Here is a 19,414-nt window from a genome sequence, read left to right on the forward strand (position 1 = left end):
GAGACATGTACGAATGATAAGGGTTTATTTCTGTGGCATCGAGGTTGTTACGGAAATAGTTCAATATCTTACCCTCCGAGCCTCAGTGTTTTCCCCTGTTAGATCAGAGATGCGAGCCTTTCTCTGATTGGCCAGTTCCTTCACAGAGTTCACCCCATCAGAGAACATGCCGATCAACAGCTGTAGGGGCACCACAATGTCCAGCTCTGACAACACCTGGGACCAACCACACACACACCCGCAGAAAGGTACACAAACACACAACACATTCATACATGCCAAATATATTAATGACAAAAACAGGTTTACACGCACATACAAAAGCCAAGAGCCATTTAGACAGAACCACACTACAGATGTGATACACTCATAATCCTGGTTTTTAGATTTGAATGTGACCTATATCTGAAACACTGAATTACTTTGATGTCTTGAGAGACAGAAAACTTGAGACCCCATGCATGTATATGGGACAGCTGGCCATGAGTGGAATCAAAAACAAACTCTCATTACTCCCTCTCATTCAGAACTCTAATCTCCTTCTAGTCTTGTGACCCAGTTCCATATTCAATAGGCCACTGCCCAAGCACTCGCACACAGGGACAACCTGTTCCTTTTAACAGACAATATCGACCATGCAGTGACTTGGACACCGGCCTGATACTCACATGAAGCCAGAGCAGAGCCTGCTCCTGCACAGAGGCTGGGTAGCCCGAGAACCTGCAGCTGATGAACCCAAACATCTCCTCCATGGAGAAGGGCAGAGGGCACAGTTCAATGTCAAACATCTTGCTGCCGGGGGAACGGAAACAAGGGGACATGCGGTCAAGGACTGGCTCAGGGGGGAGCAGGCGTGTTTCAGTACACCCCCACTGTGACTGTGTCTCACACATGGCCACTCAACATTCTCTTTCCCACATCAACAGTAATCACAGGAAGGACGCCATTAGTGCAGAGGGGGTTGGCACAGTCAAGTCAGTGCCTCAAAGGAGGTTCAGAACACAGTACCTGAGCACCTCTCTGAACTCCTTCAGCTGCTGGTCAGGCACCTCGGTGCGAATGGCCTCCAGCCATTCCGGCATGAAGCACTCCCACAGCGGCTGGCTGATCACATTGTAGGGGATGAGGCACAGGATTCGGTTGAGCCCCTCCTTCAGCTGTGTCACCGTGCTGCAGGACTTGTCCCAGTACCCCCCCACCTGGCCGTACGGACAATCAGACGAAGACAAAAAGCTCAGGCGTACACACGGGCATCCATCTAAGCCACGCACCCGTCACCCGTCGTCCCTACGGTGTGAACCCCACCCACACCCCCTCCCCTGCTCCGCCTCACCCTGGCAAACTCCACCGGCTTGGGGAGCAGGCACATCACCATGACGTCGAAGCGCACGTCACACACCGTCTTCAGCCACTTGGTGACAAACTGGGGTTTGAGCTTCTCCACCAGGGAGCCCACCTCGTCGTCTGTCATGTAGGCCGTGGAGTGGAACCACTGGAACACCATACTGACCAGCCGCGCCAGGCTCTCCGTGGGAGTGTTCTCACTGGGGGTGCACAGGCTCACCTGTGGTGGTGTGGGGGGGGGGGGGGGGTCACACGGTCAGTCAGCTACCAAGACGAGAAACAGTTATAATGTCGACCTGCCGAAGGACTATGTAAAGGGCCGCTAACGTCCTAATTTCGGTGTAGTGGCGGTGAGCCACGGACCAACGCGACACGCACCAGGAACCAAATGCCAAACTGACTGAGTAGCCTCTGGTCGTGCTGGTCGTCCTCCTTGTTATCGAAGTCGATGTTGTCCAGCGAGTGGTGGGAGGCAGACAGGCCCATCTGACGACGCCTGTTCAGCTCAAACTCACGGAGCTCCGCGTGGATCTCTGCCTCCTTCAGTAAGCTAGACGGTGGACGGTTGCAGGTGGCGAGGGGGTGGGAGATGGAGAGACAGGGGGACAGGGGGAGAGCGTGACCGATGATGACAGAGGAAGAGGTAACTGTAATACAGTGCTCCCGTGTTGTCTGATACCTGATCACAGCCTCCACAGTGCACACCAGCTCTTCGGCTCCACACTCGCGGGTGTTGATGGGAGGGGGAGAGGTCTGGTAGAGATGTGTCTCCGCCGCAGCCCCCACCTCGCTGCTGTGGTGGTTGACATGGCAACGCTTGCAGTAGCGGACTGGCCGGTTGCCATGGCGCCCGCAGCAGCCTGCTGAGAAGCAGGTGACAACTGCCCTCCTGACATGAGAGCTGCAGTTCTACAGGACAGAAAGGGGATGCTGATATAACAAGTGTCAGATCATTTATCAAGAAATATAAGAATATGTAGCCAGTATATTCTTAACCAAGCCAACACTAAATATAACATAACTTCAGTGAAATACACCCTCCCAAAGTGGTAATTTGACTCAATGAATATACATTGTCTAGACACCCATATGAAATGAACAAGTGGTGTTCTTCACTTTACTGAATATGTAGTACTATTTTGCAGTATAGCTGCCTTGGGACAGATAGCATCCTTTCTATACACTGTAGATATTGTTGGGAAGACTGGGGCTAGGCAACACAATGCTTTTTACAACCAATATGAATGGCTCTGTGTAAATATTTTATGTTCTTTGAAATAATTAATCCACCTGGTAATTTCATGTTTATGTAACAATCACTTAGCACACGTATGAACTACATGACAAAACCACACACACACCCACACACATACACAAACACACACACTCTACTGCTGTATGCTATAGTATACTGGCTAATTTCCTGTCAAAAAAGGAATATGTTACTGGCAAACAACCAACTCCATACTGTATCAAATCCAACAAGAAAGGCCTGGTTGACACAAGTGGACAGAGTGTGTTTGGTGTTTTTTTAACTTCCTACATAAAATATTAGAAGAAAACAGGTCCCCAATTAAACCCAAGACCATGCACTTCATCATAATTCTGTAAATAATATCCTGAGATGTCCCAGCGTAAAAAGATTAGCATACAAGGAAACAGTATGAGAGCCATCTCAGTTCTCTATCAGGCGTCTCACAACAGCACAGTGTCAATAGGGGAATGGTTTAATCTGATCAGCCACTGAAATCTTTGGCCATTACAGAAATGCATTACCGGCCACTAAATTAAAAGGTCTGCTCACTCAGTGTTTTCTTTCTCTCTTCCCTACTCTCTGTCAGTAATCTTTACAAAACCATGTAACGTACAATGTTTTAACAAAAACACAGCTGAGCACACAACCCCACTACACAACATCTAAATAACAAAAAACCTAGTAAACTTCATAAACTCTGAACATTTAATTATTATAATGTAGCTGCTGAGCACTGCTAAGGTAATCCCTATTCTGGCTGTAACTCTTCCAAGCCGTCACCTCTCAGATAGAACAATGTGTGGGCTGGTAATGAGAGAACTGGAATGGGTCCAGGTAAGAGTTAAAAGAGCTTTCTGCAGTGGGACAAAAGCCTATTTAAAAGGATGTGTGAGGATTAAACCTGACGCTGGACACACTGGGATGCAGGGCAGCTGATTCCAGTGACAGCCCTGGATGGCTGGTTTGGCTTGATGCACTACCTGAGAGATGTGACTTTTGCATCAGTTCCCTGGGAACCGAGGGGGAACTATAATGCCCTTGGGATGGTGTTCCGGGACAAACATCATACCCTGCCAGTTCCATTATGACTGGCCTGTCCATCAAACCACTAAAGGATGGGAGTGCTCCACTAAATGTGCCATCCAAATGAAAAGGCACAGAGCTGAATAGAACAGTCTCCTGCTAAGTGTACAAGAACAAGTTGTAGGCCACAGTAGCAGCCTAGTATAATGTTTCTTTCTTCAGGACGATACAATTGATTAAGTCTTTCCTGTCCTCAAATCAAACGCAGACGTTTCTCTAGTTAGACTTAGATAGACGCACACTGGTGAATGAAGGCATCATATTCAAGCTGAACACATTGACTAGCAAGTGTGGCAGAGGCACTGTCCATAGTAAGATAAGCAAAGTAATCCAAACAGAAGCCGCAAATACTAGCAAACATTGACATTCCAACTTCCCTTGTTGCTCTAACATACAGGAGAAAGGGGTACTCTAAGCCATGTCTCTTTAGCTATAACATACTGTATACTAGTATGAATGAGCTGATGCGAGCACAAACAAATACAAGTACGAGCAAACACAAACAAATACTGTCTTAATGCATCAATGTTCAGATCTTACCTTCTTTTGACAAATAGCAGATATCTCAGCTGTAAAGACGAGGCCACAGAGGTATTCAACAAAGCATACAGACAGACAATGACTTCACCCAGCCAAAAATAATATCCACAACTCCCCTCTTTTTGGGGGGTATTTTGCAATGCATGTGAGTCTGCATGTTTGCTTGTGAGATAGAACAAGACAGAGAGACAAAGAGAGACAAAGAGAGACACATAGAGAGAGAGAGAGAAATCACAACCTGAATGCTAATTTTCTTTTGCTAACACTCACCTTGGGGCAAGAGCACATCAACAAGCCATTCTGCATGGTCTCTGTAAAAGGCAGACAAATATAAAATACAATTATACCAATGCACTGTAGTTGGACATACACAGACATATTCAGTGTCATGAACTAGGGCTTTATGATGTGGATATACAGCATATATATTTATATTAATGACAACGTCCCCTACAGAGCTGGATTTACTCGTTATAAAGTACACATTCTGCCACTAGTCACAACAACAATTGACTGCACTATTTAATGATGGTGATATTATTATCTGCTCAAAGGAATTATGTAACCATGGTGATGACTCTCTTTCAGGACAAAGACCAGAATAGGAAAGTAGACAGCAGGTGACGTGTTGAGAATGGCATCTGGATGGTTTTACAACCACATACCCTGCTCTCCATCTGGGTGGTTTTACAACCACATATCCTGCTCTCCATCTGGGTGGTTTTACAACCACATATCCTGCTCTCCATCTGGGTGGTTTTACAACCACATATCCTGCTCTCCATCTGGGTGGTTTTACAATAACATACCCTGCTCTCCATCTGGGTGGTTTTACAACATCATACCCTGCTCTACATCTGGGTGGTTTTACAACAACTTACCCTGCTCTACATCTGGGTGGTTTTACAACATCATACCCTGCTCTACATCTGGGTGGTTTTACAACATCATACCCTGCTCTCATCTGGGTGGTTTTACAACAACTTACCCTGCTCTACATCTGGGTGGTGTTACAACAACTTATCCTGCTCTCCATCTGGGTGGTTTTACAACAACTTACCCTGCTATCCTTTGACTGCACTCTTCACAGATGTATAAAGGGGGAGGCTTGTCTCCTAGTGCAACAGAGAGAGTGGGGTCGATGCACATCTAGAGGGTGACAAAAGGTGGTTAAAGGATCCAGATGCAATGGACTGATATCTGGGGATCTAAGAAGTGATGTCTGGGGATCTAAGAAGTGATGTCCGGGGATCTAAGAAGTGATGTCCGGGGATCTAAGAAGTGATGTCCGGGGATCTAAGAAGTGATGTCCGGGGATCTAAGAAGTGATGTCCGGGGATCTAAGAAGTGATGTCTGGGGATCTAAAAAGTGATGTCTGGGGATCTAAGAAGTGATGTCTGGGGATCTAAAAAGTGATGTCTGGGGATCTAAGAAGTGATGTCTGGGGATCTAAAAAGTGATGTCTGGGGATCTAAGAAGTGATGTCTGGGGATCTAAGAAGTGATGTCTGGGGATCTAAAAAGTGATGTCTGGGGATCTAAGAAGTGATGTCCGGGGATCCTAAGTGCACACATCTTATTTCTCAATATTTCTGCCCTGACACGTAATAACATCTCAAACTAACAAATCGATTACACTTCAGTTATAGTCTCATAACACCACATGATATGGTCATACCATGTTATAAAGGTAAGAACAACAGACATAAGTTTTCATAACTGTCATAATGTATCGTACAATTGTCATAGTAGTGTTTTATTATGATTTATTTTTAGACCTGTTTTAAATTAAATAGTATGTTAATTTAGGGCGGGTTATGTCACTGATAAAAGAGTATCAAAACCTAATTGGTGTAATTGATGTTAAGCATGTATAAATAAAGTGTATGCCCTTATTTAGGTAAACATAATTTTTCTGAAATGCAATAAAATATAAGGGTGAAAATCAATAGATTTGAGTTTTGTTCAGGTTTTGTTCATGTTTTTTATTTGCCCCAAATCTCCAGAATTATGCTCAGGAGGACAAGATTTTATTCAAAGCCTTGTGATATTCTTTTTTAAAGGGGTCTTAATCGTTTTATAACATAGCATTTTTATGAAAAAAGCTATCACAGATGTGAAGTGTCACTAGCATTAATTGTATTGATGATAGGGGTAAAGGTTATAGCTTGACAATTGCAACTACAGGTTTTGATTGCCACAGAAAATGTATTAATTTATTATTGTTTGTTTCTATGAATTTTGTTATCTAAATGAGGTTATGGAAACTCAAAGTGGTCAAGACTAATCTCTGAAACTGTGAAAATATTGTGCACTTTGGTCAGCTGTGTAATTACATGCAGACTTTGCCCACAGGGGTAAAGATCAAGAAAGGTTGGAAAAACACATTTTAAATCCATATTAACAAATGGTATCAATGTGTTTACACTGACATTAATAAGGCCTATTTCAGGAAATACTATGTAAGAGAATGCTCCTTACAAGTAAACTATGGTATATTGAAATGGTTTGCCGAATGTGGTAGGCTTTTTGCTGGTTTTGACACACTCATGTAGATGTCATAAACCATAATACTATGTCATAACACATGTGTCATGACAGGTTATGACAAGTTATCTCAAGCTGCTATGACATGTAAAGCATTACCAATAACGCTTTATGTGTGTATAGTGTATAAAGTCCCCTCTACCTGTCTCTGCTTGCCTTCGGTCTGTGGCTGGCTGCACGCATATGTCTCTGCTCTGTTAACTATGATCTGTGCATGGCCCTGGATAAGCCACTGTGCTTATGGCCTAGATGCTCAGATGGTGTTCTGTAATTCACTGCTCGCGCTTACAGGCGCTCTATCCTGGGGGGCGGCATGGGGTCATGGCTTCCAATTAGGTCCCCCACACTGCCTCTGTGCTCCTGGATGATTGAAATCCGGCCCTGGGCCCTGGTCCTGTTCCTGTCTCTGCATTATTGTCAGTTTTGAGCACCAACAGAGACAGGCCGAACAGAGACCGAAAGAGGAGAGGCAGAAAGAGGAGAGCAAACATGCCTGGAGTCTTGTGGCCGCAAATATCAAATAACCCACAAAATTATCACAATTATTCAAGCAATCTCCGGGTTCGTTTAATGTTGGACTTACTGCAGCACAAAGCAAGAGCTACACAAACCTAAACATGTTTGTCGACGTGCTGACAAAAAAAATGGTCAACTGTATGAAAACAAAGTTTCACACTCAGCCTCCAACGTGGCGCGGCGGTCCCACTGCACCAGGCCGACCACCACAGTCAGAGCAGGGAGTGGGGATGCATGGTCAGCAGGGATGCCATGGTCTGATCAAGCTCAAGTTACTCCCTCAGGAGGCCCCAGTGGCTGCTGAGCTAACTGTGTTCATCAGGTGAGTAAACATGCCTTCAGACAGGTTGACCCACATGACTTGAAACAGATGAAAAAGAAGAATGGTTGGCGCAAATACCTCAATCTTCAACTATCCTCTTATATATTTTTAGTTATAAAATAATATATGGTATATATTTTAGTAGCATCAAAACATTGGTTGTCCATTACATATTTTGCCCAAAAATATATAGTATATAATGTACAACCAACAATTTGGCACCCGAAATGTTTCTGCAGCCACCAGGAACACGCTTTAACACACCATGGCAATCTGGCTCATACTTTGTGTATTCACCTGACGTTCATGTACTTAATGTTTTCACACAACATTGTTCGTAACGGTCTTTGCTGTGTTTGAAGACGGCTAGCTACAGCACACATAAGTTGCTGGGACGTTACCTTGACGGCAGGTTTATTGATGGCGTTGTGACACTCAATGTGTTGGCAGTGGATGGGGTTCCAGGCTGCGTGAACAGACCAGACGGGAAGGAGGAAAGGGGTGGAGGTGGACAGGTGGGAGAAAGGTTAGCCTGACACTAAATAAAACCTAGACGCACACAAGGCCACTCTGACAGGAGGACCGTACCGCCTCACCTGTGTACTGCAGTCCTCTATATTCACTGATGGCTCCTGGGGGCTTTAAGTTGGGCCAGTAATGAAAGAGCATCTGCACGGCTGGAGGCTTGACCTGGGATGGTCCATAGGATATGACATAGAGCAGGTCCTGCCAGAACACACAGCAGCGTGAGACAAAACCCGGAAGAACCTCTCATAGCTATACACTTTCCAGAATGTAACCTGCGGAACGTGAACACGGCACGTGTATTTAATGAGCATACATACCTTCCAGACTTCCTGCTTGTGCTTCATAAGACACTCCAACAGCTGACAGTGGTATACTAGAAACAAGCAAACCAGAGACTAAAGTCAGGCAGGTGTCAGGTACAACAGAGCGTGTGTTACATTAATCAAAATACAGGCTGTGCTACGATGGTCAGAGACACTGTGACATGCTGTCCTGGCTGGGAAGACCTGGCTTTAAAGGCTTACCCGGGTTTGAAGTATACTGCATAGCGATCATTAGCATAGAGGAGGCAGAGAGATTGACGTATGCTGGGACACCTCCTTCTCTTCTAGTGGAACCCACTGAAGGACAGAAAGTGGAGGACCTAAACCCGATGGAATGCATCAAGCTCGCAGCTCCTTTTATACATTAAATGTAACATTTTGCTGTGTTACAGGCATATTCTAAAGTTGATTAAATTGATTTCCCCAGATCTGTGCCTCGACACAATCCTGTATCGGAGCTCTACAGGCATGTCCTTCTACCTAGTGGTAAATTCATGTGTAATCAATTGAATTTACCACAGGTGGATTCCATTCAAGTTGTAAAGATCAATATGATCAATGGGTAAAGGATGCACCTGAGCTCAATTTCTAGTGACAAAGTAAAGTCTGAAGACTTACGTTAATGTAATATTTCTATAAATAAATATATGTAGATTGTTAAAGAAATAAATCTATTTCATTCATTTTAGAATATAGAAGTCTGTAACATAACAAAATGTTGAAAAAGTGAAGGTCTGTTTCCTTTCTGAATACATCGTACGTTAATGCACACTGCCATTACATGACATCCATCATTACTGATATGGAATGAAACTTATCCAACTTAATGACTTGTTAAATATTTCTTAACTTGACATGCTGTTCTTTTTCACATGCAGGTGGATGAATGTCAGAGGCTGTACTTACATATGGCCATGGGGAGGAAAGAGGTGCTCAGGTACTCAATGATGTCTTTGTGCAGGAATGGAGGGAACGTAGCTAAGGTGGAGATCATAGTGTAGGGTAAAGTGCTGAGAATATCGTCACTGAGAAAGGGCAGGAGGCAAGTCGTTGTGTAAAATATGGACTGTCCCAGATCTAATACAAGGGAGAGCGAAGATGCACACACAAAAGAGAGATAGTAATTCAATAAAATGTACTTCATGTTATCAATTTGTAAATACAAATGAAATACAATGTCCTGTAGGATTATTGGAAGGCTTGAGTAAAGATGAGTAAGAAAGGTAAATGTTGTTTTACGATTTGTTCTTACTCCTAAAACATATACAACCATTAACTGAGGGTAAAAAATTTAAAGAATAGAGAAATTCTTAATCAAGAAATATATATGAACACTGTACAGATGTTTGCCCCCCAGCAAACAGTAGTACTTTCTAGTCAAGAAGATGGGCTTTCATGTTTTTTTTTTACTCTGATCAATTATTCATTGCAAACATTCAATCCACTCAGACACATACAGACTTGCTATATAATATTTACAGACTAGTATTCCCCAGTGCAGTTAACAGATACACAGCATTTGCTGGTCATGGAAATGACGCTTAGCTATAGAAATAACCATTATAATATATTTTTATACAGATACATATACATTTGCTATTTTACATTTTTGTTTAATAAGAGGCAGCAAACAGCTACAACAATACATTCCAACAGACAATACTAAATTACCCATTCATTCCTATAGATAACAGGGGTGGGCAACAGGCAGCCTATGTCATCTTAATGGGGGGTCAGAAAGGGGTAAATCCGCAGATAACTGTTTGTGAAATTTTACTAATATGAGACATTTTGGGATCAAGTCTCAATTTATGCAAGTGATTCCTATAGCAAAATAAAATCCCGGCCATCCACTTCTGACCCATAGCTGAATCTAGTTGCCTCCCCATGCTTGGGATCCTCTTTGGGTCTCATCTCTCGGAGGGAACGGGCCCGCTCCATGCAGCGAAGACAGGCTGAGGTCAAAGGTCATAGGTGTGACTGGGGCTTCACTCACCATGCTGACCGTGCTGCAGCAGGGGCACCAGGTCAAGCAGGGTCACGAGGGTTGCATAGAGCCCCTGATAGTCCAGAGAGGGGTACTCTGAGAGCTGAGCGTCCCGACTCTGCTGCCCCTGCCCCCCGCGGTCTGACGGGGCATCGCGCAGAACGCTGTAAAGGAGGGAGCGAGTAACTGTAGGGTTGATGGAACTGACTTGTGGTCTTAGAGATGGGGTGAGTGGGAATGGCACAGGGAAAAGACACATGGTCATGGGCACGGCCAAATTGGAAGCTTCCTGGTTCTCCTTCCTGCCTGTGCGGGACAGAATGCTGCTCCGGGGGTGGGGGGAGGGGGGGGAGGGGGGGGGGGGAACAAGGGAAAAAAAGAGACAACAAAGACACAAAGAAACAGCACATTACATTGAAATGGCACTACAGAGACAGCGTAAATAGAAAAAAACAAACCCAGATATACCCCACATAGGATGCAGTGTCCGTCTCACTGGAGGCATGGGGAATTGCTCCCTGCTTTATCGGTTTACCGTGATATAGAATGACTTTCTATTTCACTTCATGTACATCTTTGTCTTTTGAAAACAAAAAACATGGACAGAAACATTTGCAAAAAACTGCAATGATCACTGCATCTCATGCGTATCTGGTGACAAGGAGCAAAAATATAAAAAATGGCATGTTTTCAGTGGCAACCCCATACTTCTCCAAAAGGAAAACAACAAGTGGTTTTCCCTCTATGGCTGCCATATTCCAAACAGATCAATTCAGCAGCAGCCATACTCAGAGGCCATTGGGCCGTGGTGTTTCTCAGGATGAATATCCTGTGTTTTGTGGGGCTGTCAAGGATGGGAATGACACCAAATTGGTTAGGGAAAATACAGAGGTGACACTTCTGAAACATGCTTCAGCTAGTAATAAACATGTGTGTGAGGTTAGATAAGAATTCCTAGGTCACAACACATGTTTATTGCACCAGAGAAATAATGTTGATATGCATACATTATGATACTGTATCAGTATCATCAGGAGAAATAATGAGATCCAACAGGCATATGGATTTAAGTCTCTAAAATAAATGTCAGAAGTAATCTACAGTAGGGGAGAAACTATAATGACAAAGGAATAGGTTGTTTCAAACAGAATGACTGGTAGCATTATGTCTGGGGGCTAATGGGGGATGGACTGTGTTTGCTGTCCCCTGGGAAGGTGGAAAATCTCACGACTAAAGAGAAGGAAGGACTGCTAGTTGGTTGGTTTGTGTGTGAGGATTCTAGGGGTGGGGATGGGGAGGGGGGGGGGGTGGCGGGGCAGAGAGTCATGCTCTTTTACTAAACATTATGTAAAAGCACTAAGCTGTTCTGTCAGTAAAATGATTTGGAGGTATTTAGCATGAGAGCCCAGATTACAAATGCTGATGTATTTTTTTGAGAGGTCATTCATACAGGGGCAATGAGTAAGATGTTAATCTAGAGATACAGAATAGCCTACAATTATAACATTTGACAATATCAACACCACGTAACACTTGCTTTCCTCTGTCTACTCCCCTTGAAAGTTATACTCCGTGAGAATGTGGCCATGTTGGAAGATTTTAAATGCCAGAAACCAAAGTGTGAAAAAACATTTCAAGTTTCTCTTAGGGTTTTGGAACGAATACTCAGTTTACAAATATGGGAGGATAATCCTTATGTCTGGCGGAGTATAACTTAATATCACTGCACTCTTGGCATTTAAACTACATAACTAGATTGAACACACACAAACAGACACACATTCACATACATACAGACACTCAAACAAACGCACATACAGTACACAGACACATGTTATGCACAAACAGTAAGACACGTCTTAGATCAGGAAAACACCCTGCACCTTGGCTATGTTCCAAATGTGTTCACTAATGGCAGCAATACCGAGTTGCTTCCAAACATGAGTGAGCCACTGATTACGAGTTACATTCTACTGAAAATAATAGACTATGGTATATGCACTATTTGAATGCTTTGATACATCGTCTTGACTCAGTGTCAGACTGCCTCTTCCTCACAGTCATTCCAATGACATAATGAATTTGGCATGGGGTCAGGGCAACTGAATCCATGGCTCACTGATGCCGACTAAACAGCTTATGTGTTACTTTCTGGATGACTGGCTAAGAATCAACTATTGGTAACTACTGTACCTCATATTTGACTATCTGACTATTGTAATATGACATGTTTCATCAAAGCTCCTTGGTGTAAGCCCTGTTCAACTGAGTCCAGTTAGCCCCATCTCTTCACACCATTACTGTCATTGTTTTACACTGATAGGTCTTTACGCTGTAGAATTAACTAAATATTCATTTGGCTGCTCCATCCTCCGCCTGGGCGCGACTCTCTCTTTTCAGGAACATTACATATGCCTGTTCCAGTTTTCAAGCATCAGCGCTCCTTCTCTTGAGTTCACACTCGCTCTCCTACTCCTCACCCCAAGCCAATTAAACACAGGTGCCTGTCTGAATGTCTGAGAGTTTACGGAGCAACGCATTGTGGTTTCAGAGCTTGGCTTGTTGTGTGAGTTGGAAGGGGGGAGATCTGGCCATAGAAAAACATCAGTAGAATATTCCTGTCTCTTACCAGGGCGATTCCCTCCACAGCCCAGCGACACTGAACCTCACAGACACAACTGTCATTCCAGTTAACATGCTGCCACAACACAGGCTTGTACAATCACAGACCCTGTCACCCTCTATCTGTGCCAAGGACAAACAGGATGCCAGGCTTGTAAAAACACACTAGGTTTTACAGCTAGAAAGTAAGTCAGAAACATCCAGGATACATGATGTTTGATTTCAAAATGATCATAAAACGGCCACAAATTGTCATAATCCCATAATTTTCTTGAACATGGAAGATGAAATATCTGTCTCCCTAAAGTCCATCCTTTCAGATATACTGCACTTAATTAAAACAAGCTAATGATCATTCTTACAGAGAGATCTCTGTCATTGAGATCTCTGCTCAAACTGAAGAACTACATAAATGTCACAGTGGTTTTGTCCATGAAGTTGCCAAGGCTCCTTGACCTGTTCTGAGGGGACATGTCGTTCCTTCCCCAGGCCCTCAGTCACAGCACACTGGGGACAGTCAGATCCCAAGGAACCAGATGATCAGACCCCCTCTGGGAGTGATTCTTCAGGCCATCCAAAGACAGATGCATTTTCCAAGCTCCCACCAGACTTACAGAGGGGTTCCGAGTTATTTGAGTTTTATTTTTACTCTAACTTTACCAGGTAGATGGATTGACACATTTACATTCAGCATTGACATGTGAGCTAATAACTGCCTTGCTCAGGAACAGAACTAAAGATTATTGACCGTACAGGCTCCAGGATCCAATGTAGCATCCTTTCGGTTACTGGTCAGATGCCCTAACCACTGACCTACCTGGGCTCCATACAGTAACGCCCACCTTACCCAGTACACTCAGCACAACAGCCTCATTATTTACATCATTATTCATCAACCTCCAACTGAATGACAAAATCAACTTCAAATCTGACCTTTTCTTTTCGGCCACGCACACATACATGGGAAAGGGTTACGTTGTCAGATTAGATTTTTTCCGCTGGAACCCAACCAACATTTTTCTCACAGGACCTCCTAGAATATACAACAGCCATGGAGCGATAAGAGGAGCTCGCGTGTTGACTCCTATGAGACGTGTGGGATCACAGCCTGCACAGAGAAACATTATTACGACGTCACCCATGCCGAGGATGGAGCCAGACAAATCTCTAAGAATTCCCAGTAAGTGCAGTTGCACGGTACGATCACATCTTTCTACCCGCAATCATCCTGACTTCCTACGCAAAGTTATGAGGTCATATTTTTGAATACAGTATATTAGAATTAGGCTCCGCCCTGGTCAGCTTTCCTCTGAAACTAAACAAGAAATACTGGCACACTTCATTACTTCACCTGAGGTTCCAGCGCAGGGTACTTACCTGAGCAGGGTTTGAGAAAAGTATTTCAGTGTGTTTGCAATGTCTGTCCCGGAGGGCACGGGGTAAATATTGTGTTGCACGCGGTTGTGATACTCTTGCAAGTATCGTATCTTAGAGGCAACTAAACAGAATAAAGAGCAGAGCAACAAATAAATGAAGTGTGACGAAGGCTCTCTGTATAACCAGGGGAGCAGTGGTTCATGTTGGTGGTGAAACAGTATGTATGCCTGGTCATTGATATGCATGGCAAAGGGTCAGGGTCCCTGTGGCACCCTCTCTGTCTGTCTTTATGTGACCTTTGTGTTTACATCGCTAGGTCACAACCAGCCCCGGAGAGGGTGTTTTTTTTTTTTTTTTGGTGTGAGTAGTCGCTGAGTTTAGCTGTTCGCTGACCTGCAAATGACAAGTCACAAAATACAATAACACCCTCCCCGCAGCCTTTCTGCCTGTCTCTATGGTTTGGTTTATGTGTTTAAGAGGTGTAGGCGGTACACATTAGTAAATATCAATTTGTTGGCTAATTTCATAACAGTGATATTTAGCCTGTAAAGATAATCACAGGGTGACACTTCAGAAAGACTTTGCAAAACCAGAAAACCAGAAATTAATGTAGAGCATTTTAATGTTTTCTTGACAGAGACACTGGGGAAAGACAGAGGAGAATGTTTCAGTGAATTTGAACGCATGCAACAACAAAAACTGTATACCAGAGGCAGCAGCCTTGACCACTGAATTACTCCAGGCAGTGAAAACAAGGAACTCAGGGACTCAAGAAACCATGGAGATCATCCAGCAAACATTGTTTCCACCTTTGATGATTGAGTGGTTGTTGGAAGGATATTTAATGTTTCAGTGTCGGCATGAAGGCATGGCTTTGGACAAATTGAAACTAATGTTGTAAATTACATTTTGCAGTGTGCAAACTTCAACTTTTACTGCATGGTGTTGCTGCACGGCAAAAAAAAATCTTTCATCAATGACTGAGTGCTATTATCTGTCGCGGCCACCCTGATAAGCTTGTTTAACATCAGGTGAAAGTTGATTACATTGGTTTGTTTTGTAAGCAGGCTGCCTGTTGGCTGTGAGCCAGATGCCCTGTTTAAAGCTCTCAGATGAAGTTGCCTCAAAACCAAAGTAAAGTAAATAGCAAGTGGAACTAATGAGTAGGATTCTGCGTTTTTGTAGGTCAAAGTGATTGCTTGTAACTAAGTGCTTTAATTTCCCTCCCAATAAAAACTAGTTTGAAAATCTTTAGATATATTTGACTGGAAAGACATGGTGGTGCGGCACACCTCAGTTAGCAATGAAATTACAAGTTTGAAAGCCAGAAGTTTTAATGACACGGGCACATATCGGTACATACAAGTCTATTTTAGCCATTGTTACAACCAGTGGCCGAAAATCCCAGAATTTTTACACCAGGTGTGGTGTTGGGGGGTGGGGGGGTGCTGGCCATGATGTCCATGATGTGCTGAAGTCACAAGAACTTTCCCAGTAACTTAACGTAGCAGGCAGTAAAGGAAATGCCTAAAAGACATACTGGTCTTGACAAATTTACAAAAATGTCTATATTACGAATTAAATTTAAGGTTAGGCATTACAGTACTAAATTTCACTCACCACTGCCCCTAGTGGCCAATCTGTACCCAAACGTATCTGAAATGTTTTTACGCATTTGGTTCTCAAAGATTTACGTTTTTTATCTTACGTATTCCTCCTGAAACCAGCATGATATGCTTCCTTTAAATTGCTGTTGGAGACTAGTCTGAATTTACGTGTTCGTCATTAACAATATCCAATCAACAATAAGATTGTTTTATAATTGTATAATGTGTTTTGTTGAACCTATATAGGAGCTGGAAACTGGAATCTCCTTAAGCCAATAAACTTATTTGAACAATGAGATAATGCTAGTTTGATTAGATAGTTAAAGTTAGTTTGTTTGACATTGCTAATGGACTGATTTGCTAAATCCATTCTGACAAACATGTAGGGTTATTGTTAAAAATATTTTCTTTTACGTTTTGGTTAAATTCATAAAAAGGTCAGGGGTAAAACATCAATTCTGATTGGCAGATAAATTCAAGTGTAATGTAGCCTACCACTAGGAAGCTTCCGATAACTCTAACTCTGCAATACAAATTACATACATGTGCTTGGCCGATCAGGGTAAGTGACAGTTTTTTTCCAAAATCCCGAGGCATCCCTTTAAGAAATGTTGAGTTATTTTATACATTTGTATATTTATACAACAAACCCCAAACTGTTTATGAACCTAAGATATGCATTGATTCACTCTCCTTAAATAATCTGATAGTCAAATACAATGTAACATCAATCGGTTCATCCACCTGTTCAGAGGTAAATTACCAAAACAACTTATATATTATGTCATGGAAAATGGTGTTGTGTGAAGAAGCAAAAGCAACCAGCCACATTATTGATCACCAATGCCACCATATTGTTTGGAGAATGTGTCAAATCGACCTTGAAACCAATACATATCATTCGCTGCACCAACCCATCTTTTAACGTGTCAATGACAAATGAATACTTAATATCTATTATTATTTTTCCCTATTTCTTTTTGTTGACCACCGCCAGAAAATAGCGCATTTCATACACTACCCCAAGACCAAACCACTCTCTGCAGAGCGAGGACGTGTTGCAACCTGCCTTAGCAACCGCGGATTCATCACCAAGGACAGCACCCTTCATCTGCTTTCTTACTAATACATGACACCTTATGGAAGGATAATATATGAAATTCTCAAATAATAGTACTTACATTGCTCTGCTTTCGTAGACATTGTGGAAACACTTCACGAATCATAAAATAAACACTGTCAACTGTTTTTTTTCCTCCCCTACGGTGTTGCTCCGCCTCAGTCTTGAAAAAGTGAATAACCCCCTCCTTGCGAACAGAATCGCTCTGGTTGTACCAATGTTCCTATGAGACAGGTTAACAGCAATTGCAATCGATTGAATTGGACATGCAAGAAATCTAAATATGTGCGGTGTCTTCGGTGGATATGTTTTAACATTTGGACATGTTTATTTCATTGTCTTGATAGGAAAAGCCGGACCCAAATCAGCAGGTAGACTACCTTTCCAAATGGACTGGTCCGACACTGACAAATTGTCATTCAAGAAAGTGATTTCAAACACCCGCCTCGAGATGAGTGTGCTATCGCTGTCCTCCTCAATCAGCACTGACTGAGATTCGGGGAGGGAGGTTCCAACATGGTGTCATACTTAGGCTGCTCTCAGACTATCGACATTTTACATAATTTATTATCAAGCAACAGATGTTTTTCTGAGATTTTTGACAAGCACAATGTTTCAAAAAGAAACTACTACTTTTTTGTGGAAGTCATGAGCCATTAGAACAGCAATGAGTGGTGCAGGGAAATTGAATCATATAGTATTTTCATTGTCACTGGGGGTTTATGGCATTATATTTATATCAGGATTGGTTTTCTGTTCTTTAGGCCTTTACGAAGTAATTGGAATTCGCTCCAGTTCATCCCAGCTAACGATAAACAAGATTTTTAGTTTCACTACAACCTTAACTATAATCCCTCTTGACAGATCTCAGTGAGCGCCAAAACCAAGACTAGTGTATTCCCATTCCCATCTCCAGCTGATAAAGTAACAACATCCTGTCTCCTAAGCCCTTCCTAAGTTGACCTACTGACTCCTGGTTTTCCCTTGTTCACTAGAAGACAAAAAAAAAAACAGAAGTTACACACAGCTTGGATTTGTGGAGCTGAAAAATGTGTAGGCTGTTGATCAGTCTGCCAAAGCAATGTTTCATTTCTACAACAAAAACCATCAGCAGTGCAACAATGTGCCAACTATATTTTTATTGATCTGAGTCAAATGGTATGTCCCTTGCTGCAAAGGCAGAGGTATGATTACAAATAGAAGCAGGGCTAAATTAAGGTCTAAATCCATAATGCATGTACAGTGCCATCAAGACAAAATATTCAATTTCACAATCACACCGACGTAGAAATAAAGTAAATTGCAAATACAAAATAATATAAATGGTTCTGAATGCTGAATAGCTGAAAGCTTGGCTGTAAGCAGACCTTGCATGTTGCATTATGCCTAAGAACATTTCTTAACCCTATTGGTCATATACAACACTCCTTCTAGTGACATTGCTTAAGTATTCAAACCATCTGGTAAATTGTTGTTATCTTGTTCATCTGTTTACAATTTCATTCATCTTACGTAGTATTAACATTAGATGCATTTAGATAGTGCTTTTGTGTCTGAGTATGTTTTTTTTTAGGTCATCCAGTCCATGGCGGTGTAGCTCAGTCAAGGTTCTGGAGGGGTTCTTTGGCGGTAAACTGGGATATGATGCATGATCCATCCAGCCGGTGCCAGGAGAGCCAATGCAAACATTGATATCGTGAAGAGAGATTGCTGTGAGGGAAACAAGGAGACCACATATACATTTAAATAATAAATACTGAACGAAATGCTCTCTCTTTCTCATAGACACCAACTTCCTGTCTCTATTCATCAAGCCCTCTGTGTTCCTCATGCTGTAAGTTTACAGCTGGGTGAACCAATTGACCTGCCCCACAGAGGGTCATGATCCTTGGCTGTAATGAGATTATATCATGGTCTCCCTTGCACAGTCTCCATCCCACTGCCTCCACAACATCTTCCCTTGCCACTGTGGGTTTCATAGCTACAACCATAAATGATCTGTTAAAAACCCTGTGGGATGTCCCTGAGGAAAGCTGAGTGGATGGCAGAGGGAATAGCTTGGTCCTACTAACTTATAAATAAGAAATAAATAAAACATTGTTTCTGCGGGAAAACCCACCTTGCTTGAATTCACCAGATTAGAGAATGTTAAGTGATGTCTTTAATACATGGTTGCCTCAGTCTTTAACTCTGACATTCAATTGTAATAGAGGATACACTTTCAAACGTTTCCAGGCAACAAA

General features: G+C 42.7%; 1 protein-coding gene across 5 annotated transcripts in view; it reads right to left on the reverse strand.

Moving 5' to 3' along the window:
* The window catches only part of LOC105015591 (unc-79 homolog, NALCN channel complex subunit), a 36,429-nt gene extending 19,102 nt beyond the window's left edge, over positions 1–17,327 (reverse strand). For 2 of the 5 annotated variants that reach the window (XM_034297491.1, XM_020054413.3), the window contains exons 1-17: positions 17,233–17,254; positions 14,445–14,565; positions 10,455–10,768; positions 9,365–9,535; positions 8,660–8,755; positions 8,453–8,508; positions 8,204–8,333; positions 8,009–8,073; positions 5,283–5,371; positions 4,493–4,533; positions 4,223–4,251; positions 2,024–2,253; positions 1,723–1,894; positions 1,334–1,564; positions 1,009–1,199; positions 669–792; positions 73–216 (exon numbers count right to left, since the gene is read on the reverse strand). In XM_034297491.1, coding sequence (XP_034153382.1) covers positions 73–216; positions 669–792; positions 1,009–1,199; positions 1,334–1,564; positions 1,723–1,894; positions 2,024–2,253; positions 4,223–4,251; positions 4,493–4,533; positions 5,283–5,371; positions 8,009–8,073; positions 8,204–8,333; positions 8,453–8,508; positions 8,660–8,755; positions 9,365–9,535; positions 10,455–10,768; positions 14,445–14,565; positions 17,233–17,254 — 2,226 coding nt within the window. Of the gene's footprint in view, positions 1–72; positions 217–668; positions 793–1,008; positions 1,200–1,333; positions 1,565–1,722; positions 1,895–2,023; positions 2,254–4,222; positions 4,252–4,492; positions 4,534–5,282; positions 5,372–8,008; positions 8,074–8,203; positions 8,334–8,452; positions 8,509–8,659; positions 8,756–9,364; positions 9,536–10,454; positions 10,769–14,444; positions 14,566–17,232 lie in introns of all 5 variants that reach the window. The other 3 variants (XM_034297492.1, XM_020054412.3, XM_034297493.1) reach the window with 3 other exon arrangements.
* Between the last annotated feature and the right edge of the window lie 2,087 nt (positions 17,328–19,414).

The sequence above is a fragment of the Esox lucius genome, chromosome 15 (assembly GCF_011004845.1).
Source record: "Esox lucius isolate fEsoLuc1 chromosome 15, fEsoLuc1.pri, whole genome shotgun sequence".
NCBI lineage: Eukaryota > Metazoa > Chordata > Actinopteri > Esociformes > Esocidae > Esox > Esox lucius.